Below are 25,881 nucleotides of genomic sequence, written 5' to 3'. Positions count from 1 at the left end.
TTTATTTCAGATATAATATGGAAAAGGAGTTAGGGACTAAGAAGAGGTTCTAAATATCCTGTTCCCCACAGCAGAAGATTATGAAACTTTGTCTGACACATTTGATACATGTCAGGAGCTTGAATTTGTACTTGTTCCGCCTAATGTTGGTGACGACTGATAAAGATGATGCAGGTAGTCATGCATAAAGACAACCTGCCACTGTTGCTGGTTTAGGGAAGAAGGTTAAGAAGGTTCTGGGACAAACTGCAGAGGTAAGATCAGTAAATACTGACAGTATTGTTGAAAATGTTACATATGTATCCACCCAAGAGGAAAATACCCACAGTTTCAAATCGTGATCACACTTTCGAGTTAGGAAAGCAAGACACCGGATAGAAGAAAGAGTAGACTCTTCACAAAAATTTGAGGTATCTCGTGATCCTACACCTGATGTAATACAACATCTCCACACATCAAACTCGACTCCAATAGATCTTTTTCATAGAGTTTTTGATGCTGATTTGGTTGAGATTTTGACGAGACACACAGTAAAATATGCTGCTCAAAAGGGACACAACTTACAAATAGGTCACGATATCTATAAATACATTGCTATTTTGCTGTTATCCGGAAATTGTAAGGTCATGCATAGACATGTGTACTGGATGACCATACCTGACGCAAACAACGTCCTTGTTTCAAATTCTATCTCCAGAAATACTTTTGACGAAATTCGCAGATTCTTCAATGTCAATGATAATGGCAGCATTGAAAAAGATGATAAAGTTTATACCATTTTGCCATTAATTTCACATCCAAATAAGAAATTTCATGATGTCGTAGAGTCTCTAGGGTCAAACTTCTCCATGGATGAGCTCTTGTAGCCTTATTATGTCCACCACTTTATGAAACAGTTTCTAAGAGGCAAACCAACTCACTATGGTTTCAAATGGGGTGTTTAGCTACATCTAATGGATAGGTCATCTAAAGTGAGCCATATGTTGGAGCAAGTCAAAGAGAACCCCATAAGCCAATGGGACATTCTGTAGTTGAAAAGCTGTGTGTGGACTACATTCGTCATAACAGCACAGTGTACATTGTTAATTACTTTAACGTGCCCCTATCTGAATCTCTTACTTCAAATGGAACCAAATGCATACGAACCCTGAGAAATGACCACTTGGAGAAGACACACATGCCAGATATAAAGAGGCACCATGATGTAATACTCCTGTGTTACGTGATACAGAAAATTCTATCACACTTGTAGGATGGAACAACAATAGTCAAGTGACTCTGGGGACAAATGTACTGAATGAAGGTACATTAGGTGAAAGTACATGCTTGAGGTAGATAGAGACTCAAGAAAGAAGGTTTTCATACCCTGGTCTTCCCTTGCACAGAAATATAATCATCTCATAATAGGTGACAATCTACGAATTCTACACTGCATTCGAATAAGATCACGGAAGTGGTACTGGCCAATCATCAGGTTCTGCCTAAATGGTGCTGTTGCGAATATGTAGATCCTATACTGGCAGCTAAATAACAATGTAAGCTTAACGGAATTTACCAGACGTATTGTATTTTCAATTCTGACTTCACCCAACATTGAAAAGCCAAGATGTGTGAGGCCAACATTAGTCACAGGTGCACGAAGACATAAGATTTGATAATTCTGGACACATGATTGATGAGCACAACATGGAAAGAAGATGTGGGCAATGTGGTACATGCACAAAATTTCACTGTGTAAAATTCAATATGGGACTCCATCCAAAGCGGAGTTTCATTTTGTATCACCAGCGCTAAGAAGACTAAGTTGTCTAATAAACTATTATTTTTTGTCATTTGTCCTTTATTATTGCAATGTCTTACTTTATTCATGTAATTCAGTACAGTTATTTTGTTGGTTCTACTATATGAATTTGCCATGTATACTTAATGTATAAATAAATAATGTAACCTTAAAATATAAATAAAATGAACATTACAATATCTAGAAATTATTATTGAACTACTACTTTATTTATACATGTAATGAATGAAAATCACAAAAAATTCAGCATATTACTTGTGGTAAAATTGTGTAAGGAATTTTACACCTTACTGCCCACCGTATGATGTATCATATGTAAAAAAAAAAAAATATTAATTTAAGGCCACCATCATAAATTAACATTTATAATGTGATTATTAACCCACTGGGTGGTGGATGATAAATTTTATCAAAATCTAAAAAATTAATTCTGGGATATAATGGGTAAGTCACTTAACCAACATTATTTCGTGCAATTCTTTCTCCTCTTATGTCAGACAAGGAACCTCATATTTTGAATGCAATTTTGTCACTTCTATTTATGTCTATACCTGACTTTACCCTTATCTTTCCTTGAGCATTAATTCACTTCAGTTATATGCATTGTTACAATTGGTGTAATACTCTCTTAATACTGAGGACAGAACAGGTAGAGCAAATAACTAATGAGTAGATACTAACACGAATAGGGGCGAAAATAAATTCATAGTACAACTTGACCCAAAGAAGGAACTGGGCAAGTTATCAAGAAAAGTTAATTTGGTACTGATGTAAGTCTGAGGCTAAAAATTTTTAGAGGGAGATCTAGGCATGATTACAATAAGCAGATTCAGATGGATGTAGATTGCACTAGTTATTCAGTGATGAACAGTATCACACAGGATAGATGCATCAGCATCAAACCAGTCTTCGGACAAAATACCACAACAACAACTACTACTACAAAAATGTAACTCTTTCATAGACACTCCACATTTGAGGGAGGGATTAAAAGAGACTTGCTCTTAAAGATCAGTACACACAATAATGAATAATAAACCTAATAAAAAATTATCAGAGACAGAGGTTGTCAAATATCAGACATACGTTGATCAACCAGAGCAATACAACCACCAACCTACTATTGATATAAAGCCATCTAAGCAATAGCACCATCATCTGGGAAGGAATGACTGCTAGTCAGACATACACATGGGGCATGCAGTATTAGTGAGCATTCTGTCTGTATGTAGTATGGGGAAGGCGCGATTTATCTGAGTTTGACTGAGGGCACATTGCGATGTCCTGGAGACTCAGCACAAGCATTTTGGTAACTGCTCAACTTTTCAGGTGGTCGATGACTGCTGTGGTGGGTAGCTTCAACTTGTGGCCAAACCAAGTTGAAACCATGTCCAGACATCATGTAACTGGGCGGCCACACATCATTACAGATGTTGGACGTCGTAGGCTGGGCAAACAGGACAGGCAGCGAACTATGGTGGAAATAACATCAAACTTTAATGCTAGGCAAAGTACAATTGTGTCGGAACACACAGTACATTGAACGCTCCTAATGATGGGACTCCACAGCTGGGAAAAAAAGGTATAGACGCTTGAAAAAAATGTGATGTTCAGCTTTTTATATCAATGGATGTAATTGCAGGATAAACCTGAAAGATCGCACAGAATAACTCATCAATGCAATGTCATCAAATAAATTTCACTCTCCTACTGCCTTCTAACAGGTTACAAACTAAGGGGAAAGTTGATGATTTTTCTAAGAAATGCCAAAAACAGCTATTTTTGGCCCACTTTTACAGAAAAAGTGACTTCTATAAGCTCCTTCAAACCATTTTCATTACAAAGACCATATTCTAAACTACCTTGAAACTATATTTGGTTTTAAAATGCAAGCTTATAAGGCCCTAAAACATGACAAAGTGGAGATGCATTTAAAATGGGCCCACATTCTGCTCGTACTCATATTAAATCTGACATTTTTATTATTCTCTATAATTGTTTAGCACTCTCTGTGGTGGGCAATATCAAAAGTCTTTAAGACTAGACCTGAGATAAAGTCCAAATAACTCAGACTTAAAAAAGGAAAGAAAGAAAAAGGCTGTCATCTGTCACAATTCATCGTGACATTTTTCAGGCTGTTTTTCTGCTACAATCACATACTCAAAATGTTACCAACTTCACAATTTAGCCGTGTATTGCCAAGCCAATGGAGATTGTGGCACTAAAATTGTTTCATAACAGCTGATGACACATTGTATAAATAGCCTGCAGATTTACACCACTGTCACATTGTGAAAATTTTGGTTAAGTTCACAGCAGTCTTTCTGACATTTTATGGAATGGATACATGTTATAGGAGGCTTATTAGTACATCTTTTTATTGTGTGATTGGTACTTTAATTCTTGTTTAGGGTATAGCATACTTTGTGTAAACATAGTTTACGATTAAGGCAGAACATTAGTGTAGATATGAAAATTTGTATAAATGTGTTTGGGAGGCCCATAGTGCCTTAACCATGGCTGGTTCCTTTTCAAGTGAAAAAAATTAGTGTCCCCACCACCACCACAGGAGCCATTTATGATAGCTGTGCAGCAGCAGCCATGAGTGAGTTTCTCTGCCACATGTTCCCAAATCTTGTAAGGGTTTCTTTACACAGAATCCCAAGCCGATGATACATTTCTATGTTAGGGGCCAAAGCTAGAAGAGGTCTTCGAAGCTTTTCAAATACCATTACCAGTCAGAAAATTTGCTGATTACTAAATTATTTATTTAGTGGCATGTTTCGAGGTGACCAATATACAAAGTGAAATCGCCTCTTACTAGACTATCCGCCTTTCTCTTCACAGGATGATTGCAGCAGTCATGTAAAGAAACTTTGATATCTGTATAAACTTCTGTTTAATGTTTTTGTAATGTCACTATAGCCTGACAATGAGGTATCACATCGAAACATGTCACTAAATAAATAATTAAGTAGTTAACAAATTTCGTGACTGGTAGTGGTACTTGAGAACCTTTTCATATTTCTGAATGGCCAATATACGTTGGGTGGTTTGTTTGTTTAAAAGAGGGGGGGAAGGAACCAAACAGCTAGGTCATCGGTCCCTTGTTCTGAATAAAACAATGCCACAAGCATGAGAATAAGACAAGCAAGATTGACAACACAAATGGAGAGAAAGGAAAACTCACAAGAATGATGGAAAGGCAACAAACACTTAAAAGGAAAAAAGGGGAGAAGATAACCACAGAAACGCAAGACACAGTTAGAAGAGATTAAAATGACAAAACAGATTACCATGGCTGGCTAACCATGAGAATAAAAAGAAGAAGCAAGCCACTCTCCAACACATTAAAACCTCCACCATAAAAGCACTTGAGTGGAGGACCCACAGGGACAAAGGACATGTGCTAAAATTTAGATCAAATGATAAAACCCACCCTCACGAATAAAACTTAAAACTAAATCAGCCGATGAGGCGTTGTCAGATAAAATTAGCAGCAACGAGTCCGATAACTGAAGATTTCATTGCAGGGCAGTCAAAGTGGGGCAGTGCACCAGAATATGGGCCACTGTCAACCGGACACCGCATCAACAACGAGGCGGGTCTCCACAACACAGGAGGTAGCTGTGTGTTGCCCAAGCATGGCCAATATGGAGCCAGCAGAGAACCACAGAGTCCTTGCGAGAGGCCCGCATGGAGAACTGCCACACATTCGTAGTCTCCTTAATGGCATGCAGTTTGTTGTGCATACCGAGAATATGCCCTTTTGTCTCCCAAAGCCGAAAAACCTGGTGACGTAAAAACAAACGCATGTCAGTTATTGGAATGCAGATTTCCATAAGCGGTTTCCGTGTAGCCCATTTGGCAAGTCTGTCAGCAAGTTCACTGCCTGGGATTCCGATGTGTTCTGGGGTCCACACAAACACCACTGAACGACCAGACTGTTCCAAGACATACATGGGCTCCTGGATGGTCGCTACCAAAGGATGACTAGGGTAGCACTGGTTGATGGCTTGTAAGCTGCTCAAGGAGTCAGTACACAGAAGAAACAACTCCCCAGGTCATGAACGGATGTGCTGAAGAGCACGAGATATAGCCACCAGCTCTGCAGTGAAAATATTGCAGCCATCAGGCAAGGAATGCTGTTCAGTATGTCCTCCATGGAAATACGCGAAGCCGACATGACCACCAGCCATCGAGCCATCGGTGTACATCACTTCATTGGCTAGGTACATGTTAAGAATCAAAATGAAGCGACATTGGAGAACTGCGGGGTGAACCAAGTCCTTTGGGCCATGTGAAAGGTCCAGGTGAAGCTATGGTCTAGGTGTACACCATGAAGGTGTATGCAATTAGACCTCAAGTATAGGTGGTAAAGGCAAGGACTCCAGTTCAGATAGAAGGGTTTGGACGTGAACTGCAATTGTAAGCCCTGACCTGAGCCGGCAATGCGGGAGATGAACCACCGTGGGTGAAAAAAAGGAGACGGTCATTTGGATGTGCAGGGGAACTACGAATGTGTGCGACATAACTGCCAAGCAGTTGTGCATGCCTGACCTGCAATGGAGGAACTCCAGTCTCCGCAAGGATGCTGGTCACTGGACTCATCCTAAAAGCTCCCATTGCAAGTCAAATGCCACAGTGGTGCAATGGGTAGAGTAAATGCAACGCTGAGGGTGCCGCCGAACCATAAACCGGACTCTCCCATAGTCAAGGTGGGATTGAACAAGGGCTCGGTATAGCTGCTGCAGCGTAGAGCGATCTGCATCCCAGTTGGTGTTGCTCGTGCAGCAGAGGGCATTGAGGTGCTCCCAGCACTTCCGCTTCAGCCGATGAAGATGAGGAAGCCAAGTCAATCCGGTATTGAAAACCAGTCCTAAAAATCGATACATCTTCACTACAATGAGGGGATCATCAGTAAGGTAAAGTTCTTGTTCCGGATGAACGGTACAATGCCGACAGAAGTGCATAACACATGACTTTGCTGACAAAATCTGAAAGTCGTGAGCTAGAGCCCATGACTGCACCTTGTGGATGGCTCCCTGTAGGTGCCGCTCAGCAACACCAGTACTGGTGGAGTAGTACAAAATGCAGAACTCGTCAGCATACAGAGAGGGTGAGATGGATGGCCCTACAGCTTCTGCTAAACCATTAATAGCCACTAAAAATAGAGATACACTAAAAACAGAGCCATGTGGGAGCCCATTCTCCTGTATATGGGGGAACTACAGGAGGCACAAACTTTGACAAGGAAAGTACGAAGGACAGGAAATTCCGGATAAAAGTCGGGAGTGGGCCTCATGTACCCCACTCATATAATGTGCCAAGGATATGATGTTGCCAGGCGGTGTCATACGGTTTTCGTAAAAAAAAAGACCAGCAACAAGGTGTTGGTGTCTGGAAAAGGCTATTTGGATGGCAGACTCCAGGGACCAAAAACTCATTTGATCTTTCCCAGACTTGGGAAGGTGACATATGGCACGCAATGGTCGACACATACCTCTCACAACACTCCTATTTCCGCCTATTGATGCGCTGGTGATCGTGGACACGTAGCCATTTAAATGCTATGAGGTGCTCCAGGGAAGGGTGCTGCTTATGCTGCTGTAGAGCTCGTCGACGCTCCTTAGTTGCCTCAGCGACTTTTGACGTCCATCAAGGGACTGTCTGTCACCAGGGTTACCCTAAAGAACGAGGGATCGCATTTTCCACTGCAGAAACAACCATTGTAGTTACCTACTCAAACACCACATCAATGTTACCGTGTGGGGGAGATTCAATGGTGACAGGCACACAGGTCGTCATGTGCTCTCCAGTGGATAGATGGGAGAAGGCCAGGACTGCAAACCGAGAGATCAATGGCCGAATATGTGCCATGTGCCAGACTGAAATATGTGGGGCCACCTGTATTTAAGATGCAGAAGTCGAATTGTGACTAAATTTTCGACATCTCTGCCTCGGCTAGTAAGAACTGTGCCACCCAGCAAGAAGATATGAGCGTTAAAATCTCCCAAAAGTAGTAAAGGTTTAGGGAGTTGATCAATCAGTGCAGCCAATGTGTTCAGGGGTACTGCACCATCTGGAGGAAGATATATGTTGCAGACAGCTATTTCCTGCATCGTTCTGACCCTGACAGCCACAGCCTCGAGAGTGGTTTGAAGGGGCACAGGTTCACTGCATACTGAGTTCAGGACAGACACAAATTCTATCTGACACACTATTATAGTCGCTACGGTTACTGTAGTATCCCTTACAGCCACGGAGGGCAGGAGTCCGCATTGCCGAGAACCAGGTTTCCTGGAGTGCAATGCGGAAAGCAGGTGTAAAGCTTAACAGCTGCTACTAGATCTGAGTGAAGCATTTGATACTGTATCCCATGAAATACTAATAAATAAACTAGAATGCTATGGTGTCAAAAATAACGAACCGGCACTAATCAGATCATACCTGAGAAACAGAACTCAGGTAGTTATAGCAAATAGCCAGCAATCAAATGCCCTACCAGTTGTAAGAGGCATGCCACAAGGCTCGATGCTTGGACCTTTTCTCTTCCTGGTATACATGAATGACCTGCCAACTTTCATGCTTCACAAGTCAATAATATATGTTGACGACACAACCCTGATTACCTCAGATAACAAATTAGAGGAAGTGAAGAAGCAAACAAAAGTAATGCTTGAAAAGTCTGCCATACGACTCCACAGTAACAAGCGTATACTCAACAGTAGCAAGACTGATACTATGTGTTTCTTCTTGCACAATCTACAGGAAAAATTAAATGAGCCTGATCTGTAAGACTTCTAGGAATCCACATGGACCCGAAATTAACATGGAACACCCACACGGAACTGTTATGTACCAAACTATCTAGAGTAGTCTTTTTGTTAAGGAAACTAAAAACATTAGTTAGCAGAAAACAACTTTTATCCTCTTATTATGCCTTCTTTGAATCTCATTTACAGTATGGAATAAAATTACAGGGCAACTCATCTGGTGCTCAGACAGTGTTCATGTGGCAGAAGAAAGCAATTAGAGCAATTACAGGCATTAAAAGCGAAGTATCATATCGAAAGCACTTTAAGGAACTTAACATCTTAATATTACCTTCTCTGTATATAAAAACGTGTCTTCTTCCCATAAAAAAAATACATACCTGACCTTCCAGAACAGATGTTCATTCACCCTGATACCAGATATTTAAAAAACCTTGACGTAAACTTTACTAGGCTGTCTAAGGTCCAAAGTAGCTTTAAACAAACAGGATTAAAATTATATAACAAGTTATCATTGTCACTGAAAGACCTAGAAGGTGATGCCTTCAAGAAGCAGCTGCACAAATTGTTAGCTGATAAGTGTATCTATGGCGTAAAGGAATTGGAATGTAGTAGAGAGTGAGAGTAACTATGATGTAAAGGAATTGGAATGTAGTAGAGAGTAACTATGATGTTAAGGAATTGGAATGTAGAGAATAACTCTTTATCCTCATGTAATGTAATCTAAATGTAAATTATTTCCCAATTTTAGATTCACTATCAAATGTAATGTCAAAACTGCCTATTTCAACAAATGTTGACTAACGACAAGTAATAGATAAATAAAAATAAATAAATAGATCAGCCAGGTGAGAGTGAAAACCACTGCAATTCCACTGGAGAATGACATTACCATGAGGCTGGAAAGGCATGAAGTGCGCAAGGAGGTGGGTTATGCCTCACATTCACCTGCTGCCACCGATTGAGTACTTGTACCCATTTCTATGGTGGATGAGGCATCAGTGATATCTGGGACTGCAGGGGATGCTAAGATCTCCACTGCGTCCTCAGGTGCAGAATTAATAGGGAGTGGTGGTTTTGGGGCCACGAGAGGGTCCTGTTTCTTAACAGACTTCTTCTTAGTTCGCTTACTCTCTTGCTTCTCTTTAGGGGCTTGATGGGAAGATTTCTCCAAAGCAGCTTCAGGCATGGAGGAAGACCGTGAAGCTCTCCGTCCAGCTCTTTTGGCTCCTTGAGCCACTGGCGAGTGTTCTCCATGGCATTAGTGGAGACCTTGGAAGAGAGGGCCCCAAGGGATCCCTTTCACACAAGAGGAGCTGGAGGAGGCTGTTGCTTCTCTGGCTTGGGAGGGGGGGAGGGGGGGGGGGGGGACTAATGCCCCATGTGCTTGGGGAGGCCTTGTTCCTGAAGTAGGTGCTTTGGGAGCAACGGAGAAAGATTTGCCCCTTACCACCAAGGGGGCAAATGTATTCGTGGCACAGAGTGGGGAACCACAGGCACTTGGGTCGGCAATCGTGATGGTGATGTAGCTGCAGCGTATTTTGACGTCAACTGAATGGGGTGTAATCTTTCAAATTTACATTTAGCCTCTGTGTAAATCAACTGGTCCAGTGTCTCGTATTCCATAACTTTCAGCTCCTTTTGGAGTACTGGGCAGTCTGGCAAGCAGGGGAAGTGGTGCTTTCCACAGTTGATGCAAGTGGGAGGAGGCACACATGGAGTATCTGGGTGCAGCGGACGTCTGAAGTCTCGACATGTGGCGCTGGAAGTGCAGCGGGAAAACGGGCCCAAACTTCCAGCACTTAGAGCACCGCGTAGGGGGAGGGATGTATGGTTTAATGTCCAGTGGTAAACCTTTTCAGGCAATGAATCACCCTCCAAGGCCAACATGAAGGCACTGGTAGCAGCCCTGTTGTCTTTGGGTCCCCTGTAAATGCGCCAGATGAAATGAACACCCCGCAATTCTAAATTGGCACAGAACTCATCAGATTACAAGAGGAGGTCACAAAGGAAAATAATCCCCTGGACCATGTTGAAGCTTTTATGGGGAGTGACTGAAACAGGAATATCACCCAGCTTGTCACAGGCGAGTAACACTCAGGATTGGGCTGGGGATGCTGTCTGAATCAAGACTGCACCGTTTCGCATCTTGGACAGCGCTGTCACTTCTCCAAACTTATCCTCAAGGTGTTCAACAAAAAACTGTGGCTTTGTCGGTAGAAAAGAGTCCCCGTCAGTTCTTCTACAGACTAAAAACCAAGGGGAATATGGCTCTCTCCGTTTTGTAGCTCTATGTTCCTCCCATGGTGTACCAATGAAGGGAAACGATTTAGGGCCATACCTGTCGGCACTGTATTCTGTCTTGCCCTTCTTAGATACTGCTGGTGCCATACAGTCACCAGCAAGAGATGACTTAGGCCACTTCATTGTGGGTCATCTTGCCCTGATGCCACCCACCCTGATCAGGGGCTCTCCCCACAGGCGCCACCCAGCCACAGCAAAGGACAACTGGCATGATGGCTGTTGATCTACTCCTAGGCATACATAGGGAGTTTACAGTTCAGGCATCAGTAGTGTGAATAATGCATTGTCAGGGGGCTACCCCCAAATGGATACATGATGGCCCCACCACAAAAGACTGGCTACCGTGCTGGATATTGGGTGCAGAGAAATCCAATATTGTCATGGGGCGAAAGAAGACAGGAGACAACAGAAGGTGATGCATACCCCCCAGAAAGTGTACTCGCCCAAATAGTTGAATCGCAGGTGGAGATACAAAGCCATGACAAGTGTTTCAGGAGATCGAATCTACGGGCACTCATGCACCACGTAAGGTGTCCTTCCCCACATGGTCCGCACTCCTGTAGAATTTTGTAAGTGGCAGGTAAAACCATACAATGGGACCTGAACTCATACGGATGAAAAGTGTGCGACTACTTTTAGTTGCCTCTTACGACAGGCACGAATACCTTGGGCATATTATAAACGCTGGACCCACAGGGGGAGGTCAATATAGCTTTAAGTTCTAGAAGAGGTCTCTCTTAGGATCCTAAACTTATGTTTATCTTCAGCTACTTTAATTTCTTACTGGTTCATTAATTTGCTGTAGACAGTCATGAGGAAACCTATACTACCAGCCAGATGATGTCCCTGACGCCATTATTTGGAAGAAACCTGGATAAGACAAAACCCAAAAAATTACCCTTTTCAAATGTAATTACTTCAAATTATAAGAGCCACAAAAAAAAGGGAAAACTATTCTTTTTATTGGATTCCATATCCCATTTCATTTATTTTTATACAATGGATTTTGTTGAGCTGAATACTGTAGTGATGTCAAAAAAGACAACTTACTTACAGTTTTTCTGACTCATGCTCATTTCCAAGTCATCAAGACTATTGATATTATCTTCTATAGGGAGTACTAAACAACTGTAGAACATAATAACCAATGTCAGATTTAATTTGAGTACCATCGGGCTCATTTGCAATGCATCTTCACCTTGTCATTAATTTTTAGGTCCTTATATGCTTGCATTGCATATAAGGCCCTAAAAAAAGACCAAGGCGTAAAACCAAATATAGGTGGTTAAGAACATGGCCATTTTAATTGAAACATTTTAAAATGAGTTTGCAGAATACATGTTTTTGTAAAAGTGGGCCAAAAATAGCAATTTTTGGTAATTTTAGAAAAATCTTTATCTTTGCCCTCATTTTATAAACTACTGGAAAGCAGTAGGAGAACTAAATTTTATATTCTATGACCCTGTTTTGACAAGTTATTATGTGCAAAGTTTTAGATGCTTCCGGCATTACTCCCAGAGATATAAAAAGCTAAACTTCACATTTTTGAGCATCTATTTTTTATCAACTTTGCTTCAAATCATATGTAAACCGCTCAGGATTTTTTTTTGTTATTATTTCACTTAATCAAGAGCAAAAAGTTGGACAAGATTGTCTAGTTTTGTTTCTTTCAAGAAAGTGTTACCGGATATATGAGGGTTGGAACTCAAATAGTGGCAACTATTTATTCACAACCGATACAAAAGTGTTACACATTTGCACCTGTTACTGTCTTTCAAAGTAGTCACAAGCATTGTGTAGAACCTATTACCAGCAATGTGGAAGGTGTAGTGCACCATTAGCAGAGCCTGTTCTGTTGATGGTGGGAATGGAGCGGACTACTGCCTGTCAAATCTCTGAAACAGTTCTGAAGCAAATGCCTTCATCTTCGGAATCAAATATAAAGTCACAAGGACTTAAGTTCGGGGAGTATGGTGGATGCCACAGTACTTCTCAATCCCTTCGTCCGAACAGAGCAGCCACAGCTTACACTGTATGCGCCCGCACAATGTCATGCAAAATGATGGGTTGGTTGCACAGAAAGTGTTTATGCTTCTTTCGCAAAGCTGGTCACAGGTGGTGCTCCACAAATGAACAGTAATACTGTGCATTGATGGTCTTCGGTGGAGGAACGTAATGAATTAGGATAACACCATGACAGTCGTACACAAGAATTATCATAACTTTCACCATACTGGAGCTCTGACCCACTTTCAACTTTCTTGGCAACTCGTAATGATGCCATTCGTTGGATTGGCATTTCAGTTTTGGCTTGTACGATGTGGCCCATGTCTCATCTAGTGTTACCATGTGGCTTAAAAAAGCCTCTCCTTTGCACTCATTGTGCTCCAAGTGCACCTCAGCAACATCGTAATGCATCCACTCCTGCATTTCCGTCAAGTCATTCGGAACCCATGGGGATGCAATTTTTCGCATGCCAGGCATGCGAAGCACTGTCGTATGCACTAATCCGACTTCGTGGGCGAGCTCGTGAATCATATAGCATCAATCATTGTACACTAATGCGGTAACAGCATGCACTTCTTGAGAAGCTAGGACGACCTGCCCAATGTATGTCTGCCACAGTTTGCCATCCTTTGTTGAACACTTTTACCAACGTGCCACTGTTCTGTATGGCAATGCCAATTCCCCGCACGCCTCTAAGACCTTGATGACACTGCCATGCTGTACGACCTATGGCACATTTTATCTTGATCCAACTCCATTCATCGGTGACGTGGGATGGGCGAGTCCATTGCTTGGAGGTAAGGTCAACAACATGTGCTGTCAGCGACAATAGTAGATTCCACTGCATAGTGTCTCCACAGCAGTGTTGCCACTGTAAGTTCCAACCTATGTATCATGTCTCAACGTTGGTGAGAACTCACAAGTGCACTGTTGATAGCTGCACATGGGGCAAATAAATGACTATATTTCTGCAAGTATTAAATTGGCAAAAATAAACCTTCACCAGTATTCATTGGCAACATGTGAATGTTTATACAAAAGTCCAGAAAAATCCAAAGTCGGTGATGGTCATGTGGCAACTTTTTTTCCAAAATTAGACCACTAGGCATTGAATAGCCCTCTTACGTGAGAAAAATAGGGATATACTACAAACAGAGGCATTTAAGCCGTCATTCTTCTTGCACTCTATTCATGAATGGAAGGAGAAGCAGCCCCCGTAACTGATACAATGCAAAGCTCTCTCTGCCATACACTTCACTACTGTTTTTGGATAATAAGATGCAGATCTGGCCACAGTGCCCAGATACAAGCAATGATCAGTTATCAATATACTTGCTCTGAACCTTAAACTGAACACAACCTAGGACTGTGGTACCATACCATGGTTAAAGTAAAAAGGTTTTTAATTAAAAAACCTATGCTGTCAGTTACTGAGCTAATTAGCATCAGTAAACAACTATCAATATGTAACAGCATTCTTTTAGGACTTAAAAACAGCTTTGCTAGTATTCCTCCTAGTCCTCTACAGTGACTACCGGTAAGTTCTGGGTAAAACAGGTGGTTAGGTGCATTATGGAGCCCCTTAAGCAGACAATGTTGAGGGCTGGAAAGAAAGCCAATCTTCTCTTGGTATGTCTGCCAGGGGGCCTCATCTGAGATGTGTCAGTGCCTACTGAACATGCAGGGTGCAGTCATGTTAACGTTGTGCCTCACATCGGCACCAACACCACCTGTCACACATGGGTTCTGATGCAATCCTCAGTTCGTACAGGTAGCTGGCGGAGGTGGTGAAGCCTACTAGCCTCGCCTGCAGGGTGCAAGGAGACATCACAATTTGCAGCATCGTTCCCATAGTTGATAGCGGTCCTTTGGCTTGGAGCAGAGTGGAGGGTTTCAACCAAGGCTTCGTCGACTCTGTGATGGTCTTGGCTACAGATTTTTGGATCTTCATTATCACATGGGGATTTGTAGGACTCCCCTTGATAGGGGTGCACTACACAATGGAAGCAGCTACACCGGTTAGCAGAGTGCTTGTAGAGTGCACATAAGGTTTTTTAAAAGTTAGGTGGTGGTTTGATGTACTTTGATGAGCACTCACAAATTGATTTACAGTAAGGGAAGTCAAACCGAATAAAGACCCACTGTCACAATTTTGTCAGTGAACTGTCTAAGTATTCGTAATAGAGTTCCTGAATTTACTGCCCTCCAGGAAAGTTCGCGTGCCCAAACTGGAAAGCTGTGATATATTTAGCGAGTCATGGAATGCACATTGGAAGAACAGATTAGAGGCTGTAGTTGGGAGTTTTCATTGCAGTTGACAAAAATATTTTCTCTACTGAGGTTGAAGTTGGGTGTGAAGTGAAGTCATCTGGTCACATATAACAGGTGTAGGTGAAACTATGTTAATTGTTGGATGTTTTTACTGGCCACCCAATTCCGCTGTGGCAATTCTAGAGGCATTCAAAGAAAGTCTACAGTCAATAATGTGTAAATACTAAGATCATGCAATACTGCCCAGTACAGAGCGGGATGTCTGCGAGTTCATTACGAGTGGCACAGACAGACAGTAATGCAAAATACTTTTGAACACGTTTTCTGAAAACAGTCTTCAGCGGCTAGCTCGGCAATTCACCCACAATGGAAATATCTTAGACCTTGTGGCTACAAATAGGCTTGACCTTGTCAACAATGTCAGTATAGAAACAGGGATTAGCAATCATGATGTCATTATAGCAACTATGATTACGAAAGTTAATAAATCAGTAAGGAAGGCCGGGGGGGGGGGGGGGGGGGGGGGCAAGAATAAGATTTTTCACTCTGCACCAGAGAATGTGCTGAAATGAAACTTCCTGGCAGATCAAAACTGTGTGCTGAACTGAAAGCACTTACCCACAAAAGGCAAAGGTCCCGAGTTCGAGTCTCGGTCCGGCACACAGTTTTAATCTGCAAGGAAGTTTCAGGCTAGGAGAGTGTTTCTGCCAGAGAGAGCAGATAAGAAGTTATTAACATCTTACTTAAACAGTGAATTGGCATTACTTAGTACCTGCAAGATGGATGCAGAGGATTTACGGGCAAAGTTGAACCACATGGCCTGGAGAGTTACATACCTAGTAAGTGGATAAAGGATGGTTTAATAGACAAATTTGTAAGATGCTGAGAAAGCAGAGGCTGTTGCACTCTAGGTTCAAAAGAGAAAACACAAATGATGACAAGTGAAGGTTTGTAGAGATTTGTGCGTCTGTGAAAAGGTCTATGTGCGAAGCATACAACAACTACTACCGTCACACCTTAGAAAAAAATCTGCCAGGGAACCCGAGAAAATTCTGGTTGTATATAAATTCGCTACATGGGTTTAAAGCTTCCATGTTTTAAATTTCACATATAAGAATTCATTCACACACAAGAGATGTACAAACACACCATCATTTGACCATCGGACACACTCCCGTATGGACGACATAAAAGTAACCATACTTGTTGTAGGGAAGCGACCTAAAGATGTGAAAACAAATAACTTACCAGGTCCAGATGGAATCCCATTTCCATTTTACGAAGAGTACTCTGTGGCTCTGGCCCCTTACCTAGCTTGCATTTGTCATGACTTTCTCGCCAAGCACAAAGTCCCAAGTGAATGGAAGAAAACGCAGGTGAATCCAGTATATAAGAAATGTAAAACAACGGACCTGTAAAATTACGGACCAATACCGCTGAGTTTTGTTTGCTGCAGAATTCTTGAACACAATCTCAGCTGGAATAAAATGAACTTTCTTGAAGCTAAGCAGCTTATGTCCATGAATCAGTATGGTTTTAGAAAGGTTCGTTCATGCAAAACTCAGGTTGCCCGTTTCTCATGGTATACTTAGAACTATGGATGAAGGGCAACAGGTATATTCCATAATTCTAGATTTCTGGAACACTTTTGACACGGTGCCCCACTGCCGGCTGTTAACGAGTACAAGCATATGGAATAAGTTCTTAGATATGTGAGTGGCTCGAAGACTACTTCAACAATATAACCCAGAAAGTTGTCGTAAACAGCGAGTGTTCATCAGAGACAAGGGTATCGTCAGGAGTGCCCCAGGGAAGTGTAATAGGACTGCTGTTATTCTCCTGTTGCATAAGATTCAAACCATTTTGCAACATTGCCGGTGACACCATAACATTCCAATGTGCTTAAGAGAATGCTGTGGTTCCCACAGTCAAAGATTTTTGACAGGTCACAGAAAATGTCAGTAGCCTCCAATTTTTTAGCTAATGAATTAAGTACAATCTCACTGTACGTGTAAATAGCGTCCTCTGTATCAGAACCCCCCCGTGAACCATGGACCTTGTCGTTCGTGGAGAGGCAGATAGCCGTACCGTAGGTGCAACCACAACGGAGGGGTGTATATTGAGAGGCCAGACAAATGTGTGGTTCCTGAAGAGGGGCAGCAGCCTTTTCAGTAGTTGCAGGGGCAACAGTCTAGATGATTCACTGATGTGGCCATGTAACACTTACCAAAATGGCCTTGCTGTGCTGGTACTGCAAACGGCTGAAAGCAAGGGGAAACTACAGCCGTAATTTTTCCCGAGGGCATGTAGCTTTACTGTATGATTAAATGATGATGGCGTCCTCTTGGGTAAAATAGTCCCCCATTCGGATCTCCGGGTGGGGACTAATCAAGAGGATGTCGTTATCAGTAGAAAGAAAACTGGCATTCTACAGATCGGAGCATGGAATGTCAGATCCCTTAATCGGGCAGGTAGATTAGAAAATTTAAAAAGGGAAATGGATAGGTTAAAGTTAGATATAGTAGGAATTAGTGAAGTTCGGTGGCAGGAGGAACAAGACTTTTTGTCAAGTGAATACAGGGTTATAAGTACAAAACCGAATAGGGGTAATGCAGGAGTAGGTTTCATAATGAATAAAGCAATAGGAATGCGGGTAAGCTACTACAAACAGCACAGCGAATGCATTGTTGTGGCCAAGATAGACATGAAGCCCACGCCTACAACAGTAGTACAAGTCTATATGCCTACTAGCTCTGCAGATGGTGAATAAATTGAAGAAATGTATGATGAGATAAAAGAAATTATTAATATAGTGAAGGGAGACGAAAATTTAATAGTCATGGGCGACTGGAATTCGACAGTAGGAAAAGGAAGAGAAAGAAACGTAGTAGGTGAATATGGATTGGGGCTAAGAAATGAAAGAGGAAGCCACCTGGTAGAAGTTTGCATAGAGCATAACTTAATCATAGATAACACTTGGTTCAAGAATCATGAAAGAAGGTTGTATACATGGAAGAACCCTGGAGATACTAAAATGTTTCAGATAGATTATATAATGGTAAGACAGAGATTTAGGAGCCAGATTTTACAATGTAAGACATTTCCAGGGGCAAATGTGGACTCTGACCAAAATCTATTGATTATGAACTGTAGATTAAAACTGAAGAAACTGCAAAAAGGTGGGAATTTAAGGAGATGGGATCTGGATAAACTGAAAGAACCAGAGGTTGTACAGAGTTTCAGGGAGAGCATAAGGGAACAATTGTCACAAATGGGGGAAAGAAATACAGTAGAAGAATGGGTAGCTTTGAGGAATGAAATAATGAAGGCAGCAGAGGATCAAGTAGGCAAAAAGACGGGGGGTAGTGGAAATCCTTGGGTAACAGAAGAGATACTGAATTTAATCGATGAAAGGAGAAAATATAAAAATGCAGTAAATGAAGCAGGCAAAAATGAATACAAAAGTCTCAAAAATGAGATCAACAGGAAGTGCAAAATGGATGGTTAGAGGACCAGTGAAAGGATGTAGAGGCTTATTTCACTAAGGGTAAGATAGATACTGCCTACAGGAAAATTAAAGAGACCTTTGGAGAAAAGAGAACCACTTGCATGAATGTCAAGAGCTCAGATGGAAACCCAGTTCTAAGCAAAGACAGGGAAAGCAGAAAGGTGGAAGGAGTATATAGAGGGTCTATTCAGGGACTATGTTCTGGAGGACAATATTATGGAAATGGACGAGGAGGTAGATGAAGATGAAATGGGAGATAAAATACTGTGTGAAGAGTTTGACAGAGCACTGAAAGACCTAAGTCGAAACAAAGCCCTTAGAGTAGACAACATTCCATTAGAACTATTAACAGCCTTGTTAGAGCCAGGCCTAACAAAACTCTACCATCTGGTGAGCAAGATGTATGAGACAGGCAAAATTCCCCCAGACTTCAAGAAGAATATAATAATTCCAACCCCAAAGAAAGCAGGTGTGGACAGATGTGAAAATTACCGAACTATTAGTTTAATAAGTCACAGCTGCAAAATACTAACGCAAATTCTTTATAGACGAATAGAAAAACTGGTAGAAGCTGACCTCGATGAAGATCAGTTTGGATTCCGTAGAAATGTTGGAACACGTGAGGCAATACTGACCCTACGACTTACCTTAGAAGAAAGATTAAGGAAAGGCAAACCTACGTCTCTAGCATTTGTAGACTAAGAGAAAGCTTTTGACAATGTTGACTGGAATACTCTGTTCCAAATTCTGAAGGTGGCAGGGGTAAAATATAGGGAGCGAAAGGCTACTTACATTTTGTACAGATACCAGGTGGCAGTTATAAGAGTCGAGGGACATGAAAGGGATGCAGTGGTTGGGAAGGGAATGAGACAGGGTTGTAGCCTCTCCCCGATGCTATTCAATCTGTATATTGAGCAAGCAGTAAAGGAAACAAAAGAAAAGTTCGGAGTAGGTATTAAAATCCATGGAGAAGAAATAAAAACTTTGAGGTTCGCCGATGACATTGTATTTCTGTCAGACACAGCAAAGGACTTGGAAGAGCAGTTGAACGGAATGGACAGTGTCTTGAAAGGAGGGTATAAGATGAATATCAACAATAGCAAAACGAGGGTAATGGATTGTAGTCGAATTAAGTCGGGTGATGCTGAGGGAATTAGATTGGGAAATGAGAAACCTAAAGTAGTAAAGTAGTTTTGCTATTTGGGGAGCAAAATAACTGATGATGGTTGAAGTAGAGAGGATATAAAATGTATACTGGCAATGGCAAGGAAAGTGTTTCTGAAGAACAGAAATTTGTTAACAGAGTATAGATTAAAGTATCTGGAAGTCGTTTCTGAAAGTGTTTGTATGGAGTGTAGCCATGTATGGAAGTGAAACATGGACGATAAATAGTTTAGACTAGAAGAGAATAGAAGCTTCCGAATTGTGGTGCTCCAGAAGAATGCTGAAGATTAGATGGGTAGATCACATGACTAATGAGGAGGTATTGAATAGAATTGGGGAGAAGAGGAGTTTGTGGCACAACCTGACTAGAAGAAGGGATCGGTTGGTAGGACATGTTCTGAGGCATCAAGGGATCACCAATTTGGTACTGGAGGAGAGCGTGGAGGGTAAAAATCGTAGAGGGAGACCAAGAGATGAATACACTAAGCAAATTCAGAAGGATGTAGGTTGCACTAGGTACTGGGAGATGAAGTTTGCACAGGATAGAGTAGCTTGGAGAGTTGCATCAAACCTGTCTCAGGACTGAAGACCACAACAACAACATCAACAACAACAACAACATACCAGAACCCTTCAGAAGCACAAACTGTGAATTGGACAACATACATTTGCAGTCAGATGCTCAAAGAGACGTTTGAACATAACGTTTTCAAATATTTTTGAGACAGCCAGCAAAATGAAATTGGTCGATAGTTTAATGGTACCTTTAGGCAGTCTGGAAATATTGTGATGATAAGAAATTGACTACACAAATAACTTAAGGTAGAACTCAACCCACATGAGCACTCTTGGATTAACTTTTTTGATATGTTATCATGCCCACCAGAATACTTAGATTTCAAGAATTTGATGATGTATACTAATTCTTTGGGAGATGTGAGTGTCACTCCCATTTTACTGAAGTTATTTTTAAAGACTGCTCTCCGATACTCCATTGCACTGTTTACCAAACCTGATAACCCCAAGCTGCCAGTAACAGAAATTAAGTAATTGTTTAAAAAGTTTGCAACACTATATGCACTTGCTACCAAAGTCTCATTTATTTTTAGAGGTATCTGTTCGTCTTCCTTTTTGGCTCCACCTGTCTCTGGCAATTTTCTTTTTCTCATAATAAAGCTGCTTTGATGTCTGAATTACTTGCTTCAATATTTTGCAGTATTCTTTGTAATGCATTACAATGCTATCATCAGAGCTGTTCCTAGATAGCAGATAGTCTCCTTTTGTCCCACATGATATCTTTATTCCTTGTGCGATTTGAGTTACTTTTAGCAGAAAACAATTTTCAAAACTGAAAGTAACTTTATTACTGAATACTTTGTATTTTCCATTTGAGTCAGAAGTATTGTAAACATCTACACAGTTGATATCGTTGAGCAGTTTCCTGAATTTCTCAATTTTTGACTGATTTGTTATGTTCATGTAATCAGATTTAATAGATTTTTTGTATCCTGAAAAGATTCAATATTTAATACAAGATGCTGCATGCCATGGTCAGATAGCCGATTTACTATTGGTTTTGTGATATGACTTTTCCCCCCCTAGATTTGTATATGAAGATATTATCAAGAGCAGTCTCAGAGCATTTACATATACTAGTTGCGAAGTCCACAGTAGGAACTAAATTGTATGATAGTGTTCCTGATTGTAATAATTGTTCACTGACAAGAGCTTTTCAGTAAGTCCACATTAAAATCACCACCAACCACTGCTTTTTACTGTGAGTTGGGGGCAACAGAGACTCAGGATTTTTTACGGAGAGATTAAAATTCCCTTAGGTGATCCGTACATACTTACTATTATAAAGGACTTATTATGACATAGTAATTCTGTTGCACAAGCTTCTAAGTGCTGCTTTGAGCCAAATTTATTAATATCAATATCCTTGAAATCAAAACAGGTTCTGACAAATGTGGCAACCCCTCTTTTCTTCATATTTTCTCTACAGATAAGAAGCTAACTTTAATCCTGTAACATTTGACGTATCTATACCAGTGATCACATGATGTTTACAGAGACAGATTATATCAACTGGTTTGCTCAGCTCTAATTCTTAAACATAAATAAGCAACTCATCAAGCTTACCCCTTAGACCTTTGATAATCTGACACAACCAAGATAACGGATTTTTTGCCCTGAATGAATTACAACTGGATTAATCTAATTTTCCAATCAATTTTTGAGTATCACTAGTATCAATAAGAGAACGTCTGCATGAATTGTGTACATTAAAATTTGCTTACTGACTGAGTGTTTTATCAATGTGAATGCCATTTTCAAACTGTTTCGGAACATATTTTGTTTCTGCCCTCCAGGTCCTAAAAAAAAATGCTTTTCTGTCACTTGTAACCACTGGTACTTCACCACTTGTGATAGTGCCACCCCCCCCCCCCCCCCCCAAAGTTATTTCTTATTAGCCCAGACAGTTTTTCTTTCACTTTCCTGCTGAGGTGAAGGCCATGCCTAGTATAGTCCCATTTGCTGTTAGAATCAACAGGAACCACACTGATACGAGACCCCATACCTGATCCAAGCAGCTGTTCCACCTCTAAATTAACTCCCCTAACAGAAGAGTTTAATTGAGGCTGGTCATGGTACCTCAGAACAGACGCAAGCCCAACACCAGTATGTCTTATTGCTGAAGCTATCTTTCTGTACCAGGTCACTCTCAACTGAATAATTAGGGTTCCTGTCTAAGCTATTGCCCGCCCCATCAACTATTACCATGGTGTCTTCCTTTGTGACATCTTTGCAAAGTTAACCTATGTACACCTTGTACATCCTCTATCACCTGACCCAGACCTACTCCAGATTTAAAAAGTTTGTGACCAAGCAACCTGACCCTAGTTCATCCTGCAACAGTTGGCCAACACCCCTACCATGTGAACTATCTGATCTGTGGGAGAGTGTCACAGATGCTGAAGGAACTGAACTGGAAGAGAATGACGATAGATGTAAACTATCCCACAAAAGTCTATCTCGAGGATACTACAACCCCCTATAAATCACTCACATAGGGTTTGTGAGGATAAGATTAGAATAATCACTGCACAAAATGGCCCTGAGCACTATGGGACAATCACTGCACACACAGAGGCATTCAAACAATCAGTCTTTCTGTGCCCCATATGCAAATGGAACAGGAAGAGACCCTAATAATGGTGCATACCCTCTCCCATGCACCTCACGGTGGTTTGCAGAGTATAGATGTAGATGTGAAATATATACATTTATCAATGAAGTAGAGCAACAAGGCTTTACCACATGTTTAGTATGTAAAAATAATTGTTGATGGTTGACAGCAAATGTGTCTGCTAAACGAATAATATTAAAGAGAATTCACACAGTTTGATGTAATAGCACATAAAAAGATAATATGGCGTCAGTAATAATAATAATCACTAGTCTTTAGTTTCTCAGAAAATAATTAAATAATGGCTGTGTTTGATCATAGACTTCATCCAATTCCATAATTCCCACTTTCCAGAAGGAAATTCTAATGTTCCACAATGATGGGAAGTGCAGGAATTTCACGTTTATTAATTAACAAGGTCTTACTGGACATGATTTACCAATGCAACATGTGCTGCCTCAAATGTGAAACTTTACCAGTGGATGACTGTGATATGCATTTGTGGACTGCACTTTTGTATATGTGCTACTACAAATAGCTTTGGAATGACTACAGTAGAGAGCTTGGAAACCAGGGCTGCCACAAGGAAAGGGGCTGATGATTACTTTAGATGTGTCCCTGAAATTGTCACTTTTGTCAACAAAAAACTATGCAGCCATTGGTGAAGAATCTAGTGACAATAAGACATAAGCTATCATGTTCCCTCCAAAATTTCTTAATGAAGTCAGTGGCACAATTCTATGTGATTTGTAAAATAAAGAAATAAATAATAAAAATCCAGTATTTAAATGGGCGATGCCAAAACAATCTTCTATAAAAAATTTATTTCTACATTTTCTGTCTATGGTCATGAAATATTGTACTTAGACTATTGATTTCTGGCAATATTGGCCATCCTTAAATCTGAAAACAAAATGGGATGCTGGCAATATCTTAAAATGCAGAATTTCATCAGTGTGGTACTGACAAACAACTGGGTGGAAATAAACAAAGAAATTTCTATATTTCTAAGTTGCTGCTTGTGAAATCTTTTACCCGTATGAAATGAAACTTAAACATGTATAAAATGCAACTGAATGATACAATGATGCACTACAGTAACTGACAAATATCCAATTAAAGTGAAATAAAAGTAGAATAGTATATTTTATCTCTACTGTTCATAACATTGCACAATTTACTCACAAGCCTTCTTCTGCTACCAATTCACGCAAAACTGAAAGTGTATTCTTTGCTTCTCGTGTGTCCTCCACTGGAAATAAACAAATCTATCAGTCAAATACCCAGTACATTAATGCTCACCAAATACTGTAGCCAAAGTGTACTCACACTGTAACCTCGCTCTCACTGTGTCCAATGGATAAAATGTCCCCATCGCAACAACACTGCCCTGTAAACCAGAAACAAAAATGTAATTGGCTAGTACTTATTTGGCTATGCTACCAAGTAAAATATTAATGGCAAGCAACATACTAAAAGTTACTTTGAACCAACAGCAAAGGGCAAGAAAATCTATTTGTGTATGCAGTACTACTACAATTTGGTAGTTTTCTTTTAGATTTGCAACTGGTGTATAGAATTGAGGCTTTCTATTCCGGCAACTTAGATATGCCACGATTAGGTCTTCATTTCAAAAACTCGTAAGTTAACTTGGAAAAAAGTTACAGCAACAAACTGCTAGACACACGATAATATCATTTCACCATTTGTCAGTTTATAATAACGAAAACTCAGAATATGCTCAGTGGTTTTTCCTTATACAAATACACTACTTCCTGCGGCAGTGGCAGCTATCGGCCACTGCATACTCTTCAATTGTACTGGTATAAAAAATATTGCCAAATTGATTATTTTATGCTTGTGTTTCTCTCCACTTTGCATTTTGGCACAGTTAAACACAGCTGCCAATAACACAGTTTTTTGCAACTGTATTTATAACACTGATGTTTAAATATTCATACTTACAGCTGCACCTGCCATAGCATGGACAAGTGTCTCGTACGTAAATAAATTCCTGCTACGGTCACTCATAATTAGTAAATTTACAGCAGTATCATCTAAACCACAAAGTTATTTTAATACTGCCGGTACAATTCAACAACGAACTTTATCGCAAAAAAGATCCTTTCTTAACTTTACACATCTCATGAAGAAAACTAGTCCGAAATTATTTTCGGGTCACTTATTCGAAAAAAGTATCTCTTAAATCCTATCCCTTCACATACACCCATCCTGACACCGCTGCTGTTAATATGATTTGCACTTCTCGTCCCCAACAAGGATGCACGCTGACAACCCTTTACAAACCAAAAGTTTACATTTGTTGTTATCGTTCGTGACTCTTTCCAAATAGCGTACTAAGCATTTTACTGTGTACAATCAAAAAAATTACACTCTAAACGTTTCAAAATATCAGTAAGACGTTACTACTACGATGATGCCGTCACTGTCGAAACTAAGCATTCTACGAGCTAACATTTATGATGTTGGCAGCCCAAGACCTTTGGAGCGCGAAGTTCTAATAGCTTCTCAATGACCAACAGATACGGTAATTACTAGTGCTAACTCTGAACTGCCACTTACGTAAGAGAAATGTCCGTTGACAGCTAAAAACGTACTGGTATAACGACTTTAGAAAAATTGACAATTTCAGTCATCTACATAATGTCTGACAGAGACACTGCTAGATTATCTGTGTTTTGTTTACTGTTTAATTTCTTCCCTGTATTCACATTATTTACTTAATTACGTATCCCACATGCGGCATCTGTAAACCATCACTTTCATGTAGAATGAACCACGCAATGATCACCGCATACCTCGAGATTTTTCTCAACAGTGTAAAAAAAAAGAAAATTAC

The 25,881-nt window shown here is 40.6% G+C and overlaps 1 protein-coding gene across 1 annotated transcript in view; it reads right to left on the bottom strand.

Moving 5' to 3' along the window:
- The window catches only part of LOC126353769 (peroxisomal membrane protein PMP34-like), a 67,203-nt gene extending 41,648 nt beyond the window's left edge, over positions 1–25,555 (bottom strand). Inside the window, exons 1-3 of the mRNA XM_050002850.1 lie at positions 24,987–25,555; positions 24,351–24,411; positions 24,207–24,273 (exon numbers count right to left, since the gene is read on the bottom strand). Of these exons, the coding sequence (XP_049858807.1) occupies positions 24,207–24,273; positions 24,351–24,411; positions 24,987–25,052 (194 nt within the window). The 5' untranslated portion in view covers positions 25,053–25,555. The remainder of the gene's footprint in view (positions 1–24,206; positions 24,274–24,350; positions 24,412–24,986) is intronic.
- Positions 25,556–25,881: the final 326 nt, after the last annotated feature.

Source organism: Schistocerca gregaria, chromosome 3 (genome assembly GCF_023897955.1).
Source record: "Schistocerca gregaria isolate iqSchGreg1 chromosome 3, iqSchGreg1.2, whole genome shotgun sequence".
NCBI classification, from domain to species: domain Eukaryota; kingdom Metazoa; phylum Arthropoda; class Insecta; order Orthoptera; family Acrididae; genus Schistocerca; species Schistocerca gregaria.
This window is presented reverse-complemented; position numbering and strand designations above follow the sequence as displayed.